The sequence below is a fragment of the Canis lupus genome, chromosome 1 (genome assembly GCF_048164855.1).
Source record: "Canis lupus baileyi chromosome 1, mCanLup2.hap1, whole genome shotgun sequence".
NCBI lineage: Eukaryota > Metazoa > Chordata > Mammalia > Carnivora > Canidae > Canis > Canis lupus.
Window position 1 is genome coordinate 66,785,227 of NC_132838.1, and position 13,842 is coordinate 66,799,068.

Consider the following 13,842-nt stretch of genomic DNA (forward strand, 5'->3'; position numbering starts at 1 on the left):
TACGAAAAAAAAAAAAGCAAGCAAGAAGAATGTAGCACAATGGCATAAGCTGACTGTGCTAGATTTCATCAGTGCAAGTTTTTGAGAAAGAATCGAGCAAGGTACTTTGGGACATCTCATAAATTTGGTAGGAACTATTACCAATCATGGGACTTTTTACGGGGCTCTTTCCTGGAGATGCTTCTAATCATTCAAAACCCATTTTTTAAATGAAATTTATTTTAATATATATCAGTTTTTGAGGCTCTACCCATGCAAATCCTGTTTATTTTCATAACTGATTTAAAGATATAATTGACAAAAGCTTCAAGGTCCTTGAAATTACAATTGTGTTTCCTTTGAGCAGCTACATTTCAGAGATAGAGGTAGGTTGTTGTCCAGTCTAACTCATCTTTATTCAAACTCAGAGTGACTTACAGCCCTGGGCCCGAAGTGATTTTCTTTCAAAATGAGGTCTATATGAGAAGGTTTCACAGGTTTTTACCTATATCTCACACTTCTTAAAATGGACCCAACTAGATGCTGGACACAGGAAGCTCTCTTCATCCTTTTCCTTTTTAGGGTCTTTCCCTACTTAAAATATGTACATATTTTCCGTAAGTCTCTAATGTTGAATTACTGGCATGAAAAATGACCCTGTTACTTGGGAAAGTTTTTCACTTACAAGTCTCCCAGGTCCTATAATGTCTAAACCTCCTGTGCCACTTTATATGTCCGCCCCACCCCACAGAGGAGCATGTACAGGAAAAGCAGACCTCCCTTCCCCCACACATTTCCTCAGTTTATTTACAAAACGTCTTGGAATGAGAATGAGCTGCTTGTGGTTCCTGTGGCTGATTCAGGGATGGTTTCCTCTAGACAGAGGATGCTGGTCAACCAAATGACCTCTCTGTAGCTAACCCTTGCACCCCTGCGGTAAGGCTGATTGGGCTTATGGGTACCCCCCTTTAACTAAGCCTGGTGGGATTTGTTTTTGTGGTAAAGAACTTAGCAAGACCCAAACAGTGCTCTGAAGTCAGACCTGATAATGGCAAGGCCCATCAGAGCCTAACCCCACCACCATCAACAAAAGAAGTCAGAAATACACCGGGATGCCTTCGCACCCCTGTACATCAACATTTGTTTCTCATAAAGGTCACAGGTTTTCCTTTCTGGATTCCTAGAAGGACAATAAAGCTACTTATATTGTATTTGGACACAGAACACATGGGGAGAAGAAATATCCCAAACACCAGCTACCTGAGAGATGTACTTGAGTCCATGGTTTTCCCTCAGCTCATATGCAGGTGTTGATGACCAGTTAATAGTCATAAGTTGTCAAGATCTTAAGTAAACTTGAATCTTCCACGTGTTCGTTTATATTTGTTCAGACTTGTTAATGAACAGTCTCACCACACACACTGGTGACCCTTGGAAACCTTAGAATTCTTAGGAATATATGTAGCAAGGATCTTTAGTGCCATGTCCTCACCAGATAAATATTTTACTTGAACAAATGGAAGATGAGGACAAAAGAACTGTAAGAAACTCTCCCCAAAGGTAAAACATTGAACATTATAAATATTATAATCATAAATGACTATATACTATCATGTGGAAACGCTGGTAAGACAAATATCACATTTCCATCATTGAATCAATTTGGACTGACAAAAATAAAACTCATGAAAGAGGAAATATTTTAAGAAAGGATGGGAGGGGAGGTTCTAAGGAGCTGGATAGTTTCAGAATCAATTTGCATTAGATCCAAGAGTAAATTTGTGTTCTCTAATAGATTGTAGTTGAAAAAATGTCTCCTAGAAGGAAGTGCCCTTACTCAAGTCAACCCTTCCTCTATGTTGTCACCCTTGCTTGAAAAAATTAGATGCATGCTTAGCATCCACCACCTAAATGACAAGCAAACTAATATGTATTGATTTCAGTGAATAAGTACAAGTTACCCGGTCTCTAATCTTCCACGGTGCTGGTGTGATGAGAATATTTTCTCTACGCATATGTGTGTGCACGTGCACGCATGTAATCTATAAATGGTTTGAGGCAGTATATTCTTAGTTTCCAAAGTCTCAAATTTTTAAGAACGTTTAGATTAGAAACAATATGTGTTTGTATTAAAGGGAAATACCAGATCATAGAAAAGAGAGGGGGAAATCCCAACTCATTCACCCATTACCACCAATTGAAAGCTAACGACACAAAGTATATCTCCTGCCTGGAGAATGTCCTCGAACCTCTGTATTTATGATTTAACGCTTGTTTTTGCCTTTCTGACATTTGTCCCTTTAGTGCATCCTAACGTCAGTCAAGGCTGCCAAGGAGGCTGTGCCACGTGTTCAGATTACAATGGATGTTTGTCATGTAAGCCCAGACTATTTTTTGTTCTGGAAAGAATTGGCATGAAGCAGATTGGAGTGTGTCTCTCTTCATGTCCAAGTGGATATTATGGAACTCGATATCCAGATATAAATAAGTGTACAAGTAAGTGCTACACAGAATTATGTTTTTATCTCATCCTTGGGGGCTTTCCAGATTTGACCTGGCCTCTAGCATATTTGTGATTTTCAGTGTTAAGTAAATAATGATATTTACCTGATGATTAGGCTAAACCATACTTGGACTTAGCCCTTAGAGTGGGAAAATTTTCACCTCTCACAAAAAACACTCAACTTTTGTGTTGTTGCTGTTTTTCCCTGTAAAAGGGGAAACTGAGAACCTGGTTATTACTCATGGAACCTATAGAAAGGTACTGTAAGCGTTAATGCCACCGAACTTCCCATTACTATCACAGCTGATCCAAGTATTTAATGACTTAAAGAATAAATTCAGCTATTTTTGCTTCAAGAAGGATTCTAGTACAGCAAAAGAAACATTTACCTATCTGTTGGAAATAAGTGTGAAAACACTAACATAGCCCCTCTCCTTTGGACTCAGAAAGTCTACTCTCCCCACTGGAGACCCAGTACCCTGTCACTACGTAAATTTGGAAATACCATTTCTCTGTCATGGGCCGGGGCCCCACCTCCCTTGCAGACTCCTCTCCTGCGGCTGCACCTCAGCCCCTTTGCACTGACCTCCTGGCCTTCTTGTGAGATCCTCCCACCTCGAGGCTTTTGCAGTTACTGTTCTACACTGACTGTTCTGGCCATTCAGAAAGCTCTTTGCCCACATCTGTGCATGGCTGACTCTCTTCTTTTATCTAAGATTCTGCTCATAGGTCACATTCCCAGAGAGGCATTTCGTGACCAGCTTACTCACCATAATCAACCTTTTCCCCAGTATCTATCATTTGCCATATCTCTCTCCCAGCTTTGGTTGTTACCGTTACTCTTTCCAGAGCACTTATCAGTCTGGAACGAGACTGCCTGGTTTCCAAAACCACTGTACTCTCTGGTCCCAGGCTACTTACATAATCCTTCTGAGACTCGGTTTCTTTAAAATGGGAATTATAATGAGCAGGAGCAGGAGCTAACTCACTGAGTTATTGTGAGGTTTAAGTGACTTAATATCATAAAATAATCAAAAGTGACTTAATATATAAAAGTTTAAGTGACAATATATAAAATAAGTACCTGACTTACAGTAATCATCATATAAGAGTCACTGTTGTTATTATTTATTGTGTCTCCCCTCCTAAAATGTAAGCTTTGTGAAGTCCATAAAAGGGATTTTATGCACTGTTGTCAATCAATGTCTAGAATAGTGCTACGCATATAATGGGCAATCAAATATTTGTTGGACAAATGAACAGACTTCCAAAACGACCCAAAAGCAGTAGCTGGTATATTTCATTAAAGCTCCGATAAAACACTTTTTACTGTCTTTTAATATAAATAGATACTTGGTCTTATAAACTTTCTTGGCAGAAAATGTATTGGCCAAGAAACTTTTCATAGGTCTATCAGTACGATAATTTTGAAGTCAATGACTGATGTATATCACTTAAATGACCGTGGACGAATCCATAATCCAGCTTGGCACAATAATTTTGAATCCTAAGTGTGTTTGACACAGAAGTCCCACGTGCCTGCGTTGTAAGCATCCAGACCTGGGACCAGCAACAGGTAAGTGAAGATAATGAAAGAGTGTTTCTTTTCTTTTTTTTCTCTTTCAGAATGCAAAGCTGACTGTGATACCTGTTTCAACAAAAATTTCTGCACAAAGTGTAAAAGTGGATTTTACTTACACCTTGGAAAGTGCCTTGACAATTGCCCAGAAGGGTTGGAAGCCAACAACCATACCATGGAGTGCGTCAGTATTGGTGAGAAGGAACTCTAAAATTTACCGGGGAGGAGAAACACCTCGGACGATAATGTCAGTCTCCGTGGAAGTGCTGCTCAAAGTCCCATTTCACAAGGATGTGAGGGACTATTTCCAAGGGGCTGTCTTCATCCGTCCTTACAAAGATACCATCTTAGCGGAGTTTCCACAGCCTGACACAGCATGTGTCACAGTATAATTTAATACCCTATAGGAGCTCCATTATTTCTTTTTTTATTATTTTTTTTAATTTTTTTATAAATTTATTTTTTATTGGTGTTCAATTTGCCAACATATAGAATAACACCCAGTGCTCATCCCGTCAAGTGCTCCCCTCAGTGCCCATCTCCCAGTCACCCCCACTCCCCGCCCTCATCCCCTTCCACCACCCCTAGTTCGTTTCCCAGAGTTAGGAATCTCTCATGTTCTGTCTCCCTTTCTGATATTTCCCACTCATTTTTGCTCCATTATTTCTTATAGACTCTTGGTAACTGCTTCAGCTCTTCTGATCCTGGCAGATTTAGTTTGTAGCCTTATGAGACAATGAAGTTCTATTTGCAGTGACTCATTACAGATATGTGCATATGTATTATGTGTTATAAACATATCTACGGGACTATGCATATACACAAATACATATTTGGTCTTGAACGAAATGTCCACTTTAGAACAGGAGTTTCACAAAGCACCTAGGTCTAATGTCCAGCAGTGAGCAATGTTGTTTTTCCAAGGGGAGAAAACATTCTCTGAATATAACCCTTTGACACTCAGTAGATGAGCCACAGATCTACAGAACGGGAACTGATATAGTTAAAAATCTGACTTTTTTTTTCCTCCTGCGCTCCTTTGCTGAAACGTCCTGCTTGCACAGGTATTGAGAAACAAGGAGAGGATTTTTGGACTCACTCAAACTGACAGAAGGACACAGTCACAGAGTCTGATTAAATGCAGGCTGTATTTCCTGGAGGGGAGGTCCCTGAGACCAGTTGTTTGTCTAAATAACGGATCACTGTCAGGCTCTATTTTCCATCTTTTAAATGTTGCGCAGCTACTACAGCTACAAGTTTGATGAACAGTTGGGGAGCAGATGCTGAACCAAATGGGAAAACAGCATACTAAATCTCGAAATCCCCTAGGCAAGAGTTACAAGAACCTTTGATGCTGCACTGATACTGGCATATGCACACAAATGTCCTCCTGATTCAGTACAAGATAGTCTCCAGGACTCCCCTGGGGTCCCCCCAGATAGGTCCATTAGAATCAAAAGTGCTAGAGTAATAAAGTGGTGGTTTAACTGTTTCAGGTCCACGGGAAGTACTTATTTCTAAACAAAGTCTGTAGGAGAATAAATCAAATAGATGATATTTTAAGATAATTTCAGAAGCATCTGGAAAACAGCAAGCATGAAACAGTTCATGGCTCATTTTGGTTTAGTCTTTTTTTTTCCTCTAGTCAATAAAGACACAGAGAAACAACTTAGAAATAGGGTAAAACATACATGAGAAAGCACTTCACGTTCATCTCTTTATAAGTCCTGAGGGCTAATGATTAAAGGTAATAAGTTCCAAACTGTGGAAGAAATAGGAAACAGTTCTGTGGAGTGTTAAAGGACAAAAATCCAGGCTGAGTTGCAGAAAGTTTGTGGTATTTCTCTACCAAGGAAAAGGGGTGCTTGTTTAGACTTCCTTAGTTGTTGAAAGTGTAGCATTCAGTCCTTGAAAAGCTGTTTACCCTAAGTGTATTAATGCTTTTCTCTCATGGAGACCCTTTAGTACCTGGCACTGTTAGATTAACTAGTAAAGCTTACTGGTAAGTTATGCTACTATTTAGACAAAAACTATTTCTTTTTTTTTTTAAGATTTTATTGATTTATCCATGAGAGACACAGAGAGGCAGAGACCCAGGCAGAGGGAGAAGCAAACTCCTCACAGGGACCCCGATGTGGGACTCCTGGGATCACATCCTGAGCTGAAGGCAGATGCTCAACCGCTGAGCCCCCAGGCGTCCCAACAAAAACTATTTCTTAATACAATTAAATTTAAGAAATACGTATGTTAAAAAAAAATTGGGGGAGGGGGAGAAAGAAATGCATATGTTTTAGAGTAGGGGTTAGCAACCTAAAAGCCATTTTAGCGAATGTGGCTCTTTGAACAGTTAGGTATCAACGACCTAGGACACAGCAATAGTGCAAACCTGCAACTTTGGTCCAGGGCTGGCCCCTGTAGCTTGGCCTGAGGGATGCCTCGCATCGTGTGCTGTCTATCCAACAAGCAGTGGGCTATGACTGGTACTTGCCCCAGAATTGTCGTGAGAAATGGTGACCTGCTTGCTTATCGCAAAGGGACATTAAAGCCTTGTCCCTTAACAGATATGAAACTAGGACCGAGGGCTTGAAATAATGATTCCAAGGACACGGTGTGACTTACTGTCAGTGCTATAATTAGTGCCTTGACTCTGGCTCTCTGGTGCTCACAGAAGATACTGAAGAATGTGTCCCTCCTATAGCTGAAATTTGCATTGTGAGACTCGTTTCTTACTCAGATTATTATTAAGAGGAAAAGTCATAAACAGAGAAAATACCACCCTGATAGAGAGCGAGGGTGAAAGCCTTAACGTTGCAACATATCCATCCACTCCTCATGGTTTGCTGTTAAAGTTGGCATGAATGCCCATTGAACCCAATATTTTTTAAAGATTTTTTTAAAATTTATTTATTCATGAGAGACACACAGAGAGAAGCAGAGACACAGGCAGAGGGAAGAGAAGCAGGCTCCATGCAGGGAGCCCGATGTGGGACTCGATCCTGGGAATCTGGGATCAGGCCCTGAGCTAAAGGCAGACGCTCAACCATTGAGCCACCCAGGCATCCCATTAAACCCAATTTTATAGAAGAATATAGTTCTTCTACTTCATGCTCTAGATATTTGCTTCCTTCCCGCACCATAATCATGTCATCTCCTCTTGGGGAGTGGGTCTTACTCAAGTATCCACAGAGGGAGGCATCCAACTTTAAAACTTTAAATAGGGAGTAGCAAGGAACATGCCCTCACTACGCTCTCAGTGGACCCGCGCAGTTGATCAACAAGAATGAGAGCTAACGAGTAATGGTGTTGTGAGGCCATTACTGGTGGAACATTCAGTTCAGCTTCTCTCCCAATTCAAGGACCCCCTTTATAGTATTCCAGACTGATAACCGACCACAGCATGACCACTTCCGGGGACAGGAAGCTAATTACTTTTTTGAGATCCTTGCTTCATTAGTGACTAGTTAAATATTTCCAGTGTTAATATTGTCCTCCATGCAAAAAAATAGAAGAAATAGAGAAAGTGAGCAATTTTGTTTTTTCTTAGTTGCTTCTTGCCCAAATGACGCCCCAGTTCTGCATCATTCAACAGCAGCCTGAATATAACTTAAATCACCTATTTTGTTACCTTTTCAGGTTTTCCAAAGATACTAGTTTTCCGTAAATATTTTTAGACACTAGATTCATTCTACAGTATTTCTCCGGGAGAAATTCTTTCCCCTCAAGGCTTTTTAACTGTTTGCTCTTATTAGAGCGTTTTTACTATCTGAACTCATCAGTTTTAAATGTTTTTCCTCCTTCTTCCTCAATGGAATTATCTAAGATTGTCATTAGAATTTCATTTTTAGGAGCACCTGGGTGACTCAGTCAGTTAAGTATCCAACTCTTGATCTTAACCCAGATCTTGATCTCAGGGTTTTGAGTCCAAGCCGCACGTTGGGCTCCACACTGGTTGTGGAGACTACTCTTTAAAAAAAAACAAAAACAAAACAAAACAAAAAAAAAAACCACATTTTTAGAACCATTTATCATCTAAGAACTCATAGCTGTAATTTTAAAAATCTTTTTTTCTGGGACACCTGGGTGGCTCAGGGGTTGAGCATCTGCCTTCAGCTCAGGGCGTGATCCCACATTAGGCTCCCCGCATGGAGCCTGCTTCTCCCTCTGCCTCTGCCTCTCTCTCTCTCTGTCTCTCATGAATAAATAAATAATTTTTAAAATAAATTAAAAAATAAAATCGTTTTTTCTTAAGTCTAAATATGCATTTGCCTAGACCACCTTTGCAAGTGTGAAAAAAGCACCAAAGTTCTGGTCATTTTCACATCATGTAATTTTTTTCTAATTTAGAACTCTTGGTTCTGGCATTAACCAAATACTAGACAAAGTGGTAGCTCACAAACTTTGATTTTTACTTTTCCATTTGCTTTTTTTGGGGGTGGTTTTATTTATTTGTGCTAAAGATCCATTGCTTTTGTATCATTAGTATCAGAATGGGAGATTTGTTCTTAACTAGCAAAAGATTTGATATCATTAAGTGACTTCATTGCTCTATTCTTTAACTAAAAATGTTGTGTCATAACTGAACATGAAAACTGGTTAAAGAGTGGCTCCATAAAGTTCATTTAAGTTCACAGAAACTTAAATTCACTTACCCAGCCATTTGTTTTTAATTCTGTTGCATTCAGGTACCTGTTGGTAACTGTAAAAAGCATGTGAAAAGATGTATGGCAAAAGGATTTAGGTTTCTAAAACACTTAGATTCTATTTTTTGAGCTTACATAAAAGATAGCATTCTGCTCTGAAATAAGAATCCTTGGGCAGCCCGGGGGGCTCAGCGGTTTAGCACCGCCTTCAGCCCAGGGCCTGATCCTGGAGACCTGGGATCGAGTCCCACATCGGGCTCCCTGCCTGGAGCCTGCTTCTCCCTCTGCCTGTGTTATGTCTCTGCCTCTCTCCCTCTCTGTCTCCCATGAATAAATAAATAAAACCTTTTAAAAAAATAAAATAAAATAAGAATCTTTTAAATCAGAAGGCAAAGAGAAAAGTTAATGGAAACGTGTTTTGTGGAAAGAATCTTATATCATCTAAAGAATTATTGCTGCAAACTGTTTCAGTTAGTGTAAACTAGGAAGTTTGCAGGAACATGAATAGAATGATAGCATCCTGCAGATACTTATTTTTGTTAGAAGTGCAGAAATCTGTTACAAGACTTTGGAAAGCTGTGGTTGAAAAGGAGATTAATACATACAGAAAAAGGGGAAGAGCTACAAAAGAAGCTGTAGAAAAATTACATCTGTTCATCTTAGAAATCACTCCTTCTAGTTAATGCTAGAACCAATTTATCAGCTGAAATTGAATCGGAATCCACTTAAAATAGATACTTCCCTGCCTGAACCATCTCTGTTAATCAATGATAAAATTTAAGTCCTCACCTGCATATGAAGTGGAAAAGGCCGTGAATCCAGGCCTATGACCAGGATGCCTCTTTTGCTTAAACATTCTCGAGCACAGAAATTCTCAAAGTGTATTGTTGGAAATGCAAATTCTCAGGCCCCATCCCAGACAACTGAATTGGAAACTCTGAGGGTGGAGTCCAGTGGTCTGTGCTTCAACAAGCCCTCCAGGTGATGCTGTTGCACGCTCTAGTTTGAAAAGCTGATCTCTAGCATAATTCTAGATCAAATTATGGTCAGGATCAATCAATTCTTGTAGAAATTATAAAGCACTGGCCAATTACAATTATATTAGTGCCTGGGTTTATAAATCTAGAGTGAAAAGTAGACTGAATGCAAGGATAAGTTTACCTGACATGATGAACACTAAAAATGGGAAAACATTATGTCCCTGTATTTCTCTTTCTCATTGTTTTTTTGAAGTCATCTTGTCCAAGTTTGTTCTACAGGATTTCCCGGAATTAGAGCAAATATTGATAGAAGCAAACCTTTTTGTTTATTGAGCAATCGTGAATATATCTGTGAGCCAGCTGAGCCTGTTTCTGCTCTTCTGTTTCAGTGCACTGTGAGGCCAGTGAATGGAGTCCGTGGAGTCCATGCATGAAGAAGGGGAAAACATGTGGTTTCAAAAGAGGGACTGAAACACGGGTCCGAGAAATAACACAGCATCCATCAGCAAAGGGTAACCTGTGTCCCCCCACCAGTGAGACAAGAAAGTGTACAGTGCAAAGAAAGAAGTGTCAGAAGGGAGAACGAGGTACAATCATACTAGAAAAATGTGCTTATTTGAATCCTCATAATTTGATGCAAATTTCACTTATTTCTTAGGAAACATTTAGTATCGCTCATGTCTAAAACCCCAAAATGTATACCAGCCAAAGCCTATGTTGGTTGTAAATTACAGAATATTAAATGTGCAATTTTAAACAACGGAGTCTAATATCAAAGCTATAAACTACTATAGAAGTGTGTTAATTGGATCTTGATGAAAAAGGATGAATTATAGATATTTAGGCCTATATTTTTCTTTTGGGTCATTATCTTTCCTATCATCCCTTCAAGTACCTAGAAAACTTTTGAGAAGCCTCATAAACACAAGGTCTAATGCCATTTGCTACAAATCCATAGTGAAGAGACACCAGCCGTAAACTTACTCTTTTCCGTTGCCTACAAATCAAAGTAGTACAATTAGACTGTAAGCTTTTGTAGTAAACTTATTTTAAGGGTTACATAGTATTTCTAAAAATATTTAAATGTATATGTGTTTCTACAGTGTTTTTTTAAAGATTTTATTTATTTATTTATTTATTTATTTATTTATTTGAGAGAGAGTTAGCAGGAGCGGGAGGGGGAGAGAATCTGAAGCCGACTCCGTACTGAGTACAGAGCCTGATGTGAGGCTTGATCCCATGACCGTGAGATCATGACCTGAGCTGAAACGAAGAGTTGGGGACCCCTGGGTGGCGCAGCAGTTTGGCGCCTGCCTTTGGCCCAGGGTGTGATGCTGGAGTCCCGGGATCGAATCCCACATCGGGCTCCCGGTGCGTGGAGCCTGCTTCTCCCTCTGCCTGTGTCTCTGCCTCTCTCTCTCTCTCTCTCTGTGACTATCATAAATAAATAAAAAAAAAAAAAAAAAAAGAAACCAAGAGTTGCATGCTTAACTGACTGAGCCAGCCAGGGGCCCTAATAGAAGTTTCTAATACTGATTTTACATTTGAAGTAGATGACCAGGGCATATTTTATAATATAAGCATTAATGACATTTGATCCCCAGATATGTTTTATGTTACATTAACTTTATCAGATTATATAATCTATTAGATCGATAATAAATAACTCTGTGTTAGAGCCTGTTCTAAAGTCTTATGATTGCCAAGAAGAAATAGGCCATGTCATATGATGTTTTTAGGGTAATTTAGCTTCCATTTAGAAGATCTGCAGTTGTTGGCTTTTAAAATATAATTTTTCCACCTTTCTCACTAATGTCCTCCACTCCACTACCTACAAAGATGGCATGTAGCTGGATAAACCTATTGGTAGTTTTACTGAACCAATAAATGATCTTCTCAATGAATTGCAGCTTGAAAGGAGTTTGGCTACCTCTGGAGTTGAACTCCCTTTGCTTTATTCATTCATTCAACATGGTTTTTATTGAATTTTTACTCTGTGGCCACACACTGTGCTAAATCTTGGGGATTCACAACTGAATAGGGTACCATCCTTATCCTTAAGGTATAATGAGGTTCCAGTGGATGGTTGAGATGTCTAAATAGATAATCACAACATCATATATGAAAGGGAGATTATAGATACACGAACAAAATTCAGTGGGAACAGAGAGGTGAGTGTTGCGCAAACTTGAACACTATTCATTTAAGAAAGAACTTGGATCACTGCTACTTTGCAAAATGTCTTTCCCTCTACCAGAATAATTGGCCATTATCAGAATGTATTCAGCCTGCTGTTGCTATTAGTAATCAAGTAGTTAATGTGATAAAATTCTTGAAGACAAGGATGATTTTAAAGGGAACTTCAAGCTTTTGTAAATTTGTAGGAGGTTTTGATTAAAATTAGGTTTAAGGAATGAAAGTTGGCTGGTGAAAAAGGTCTTTCTGGCATTTGTTACCAATTAATTTAAAACATCTTAAATTTTAAAAGTTGGATTTGGAAATCAAATATTTCATCACTCGGCTTGTTGGTAGACTCCCATAGCCGTACATTTACTTATGTTTGCTAAATTTTCTCGATATTTAATGACTTACAGGTGGTCCTTGCTCATATTATTCTTTCACAAAGTTTCTACATTACTAACCAGTATTCAGTATATTTAACTTTTAAAATATAAGTGAAGAAAACCTTGCCCAGTAGAAAAATTAAATTATGATGCTAGTTTTTCGTTTGAGAATGTGATCTTCTAATATATTTTTCTAGGACCTGACTTAAATGTTAACAATGAAAATGTCAGTTTTTTAAACCGGCTACAGATAAGATAAATAATGCCACAAGAAGTTTAAAATAATAACCCGTGACATTAGCTTGGCCTAAAAGTTTCTTTTGGTCTTTTTTCCTCCTCTTCGACCTTCGAAACAGTGACATTTTACATTCACAAAGAGAACTTCGTACAACTAGAAAAACTTAGGTGGTTCACATTTATAATTAAATTCCCGATTTAGTTGCACTTTTATTTAATCTTTATTCATCTTTATATACGTCTCAAAAATTTTTCTCAAGTGGCTCAGAAATTTAACATAGGAAGGAAACCACTCCTCCCCTGATTTCTTGCTTCTCTAACTTAATAGTTTTCTTCACTTCTCTTGATGATAACTTAACCAAACATTCTTTGTGAACACGAAGAAACCAATAATAGAACAGTAATAATGAACTCTGGACAAGACACTATATCAAACATCATATCAAAATAATAATGTTACCTGCAGTCTTCTCATTTAGTTTCTGAGATATATATTATAAATATGTATGAAGACATATGGAGATAAATACTATGAAGTGATAAAGGCTTGATTTCTTCTACCACTAAAATAGCTGTTAACCCAAGTTGCTCCTGACTGCTTATAGACTCATGAAATAAGATCTTTTAGGTTCATGGTTTCAGTATTTCTAGATGAGTAAGCTAAAAGATTAGGTTTTTAAAATAAAATCTAGCCTGAAAATCTTGAATTTAAACTTAAGTATATCATCCCTGTCTAAGAGGCTCACAATAGACAGAGGTAGATAACTCATATTTGGAAAAGGTATGGAGCATGTGTTCAGGATTTTTTTTCTGCTGTGTTGCAGTTGCCAAAGGCAAGGTCTCCAGGGAAAAATGATAAGATCCAGAAATGACTTTCCAAAATGTACACAAAGAAACTGAATCAGAGGAAGTAGTTTTTAGGAACAGAATGAATTCTTCAAGTTGTGAGATGTATTTTAATACATATGCTGAAAAAAAATGGTTGCAAAATCTTATACACACACACTTTTTTTTACTAACATTCTTCTCACATTTAGAATATAGTAAATGAATATGAGGATATAAATGTAATTTTATAGCCCCCTAAATTTTTGTCTGATGTACTATTTGTTTGCATCTTCTAGAATTTTTCCCTTACCTTCGAATCAGTTTTAACCTCTCCTTCAATTACCAGTTTTAATAAGAAATTAGTACCTTTGCAATATTTTCTAACTTGAACCTATCTCAGCAGAACAATCTATCTCAAATGTCAGATATATATACCATATAAATTAAGAGAGTATAAAGGCTGACATATAGACTAGTCTGACATGTGCATTAAAACAGAATATTGAAATGGAAGTAAACAAGGAGAAGATGC

At 38.2% G+C, this 13,842-nt stretch overlaps 1 protein-coding gene across 3 annotated transcripts in view; it reads left to right on the forward strand.

The window, feature by feature from the left end:
- The window catches only part of RSPO3 (R-spondin 3), an 83,694-nt gene that overhangs the window by 29,809 nt on the left and 40,043 nt on the right, over positions 1-13,842 (forward strand). For all 3 annotated transcript variants that reach the window (XM_072833317.1, XM_072833327.1, XM_072833337.1), the window contains exons 2-4: positions 2,284-2,475; positions 4,109-4,255; positions 10,071-10,268. In XM_072833317.1, the coding sequence (XP_072689418.1) occupies positions 2,284-2,475; positions 4,109-4,255; positions 10,071-10,268 (537 nt within the window). The remainder of the gene's footprint in view (positions 1-2,283; positions 2,476-4,108; positions 4,256-10,070; positions 10,269-13,842) is intronic.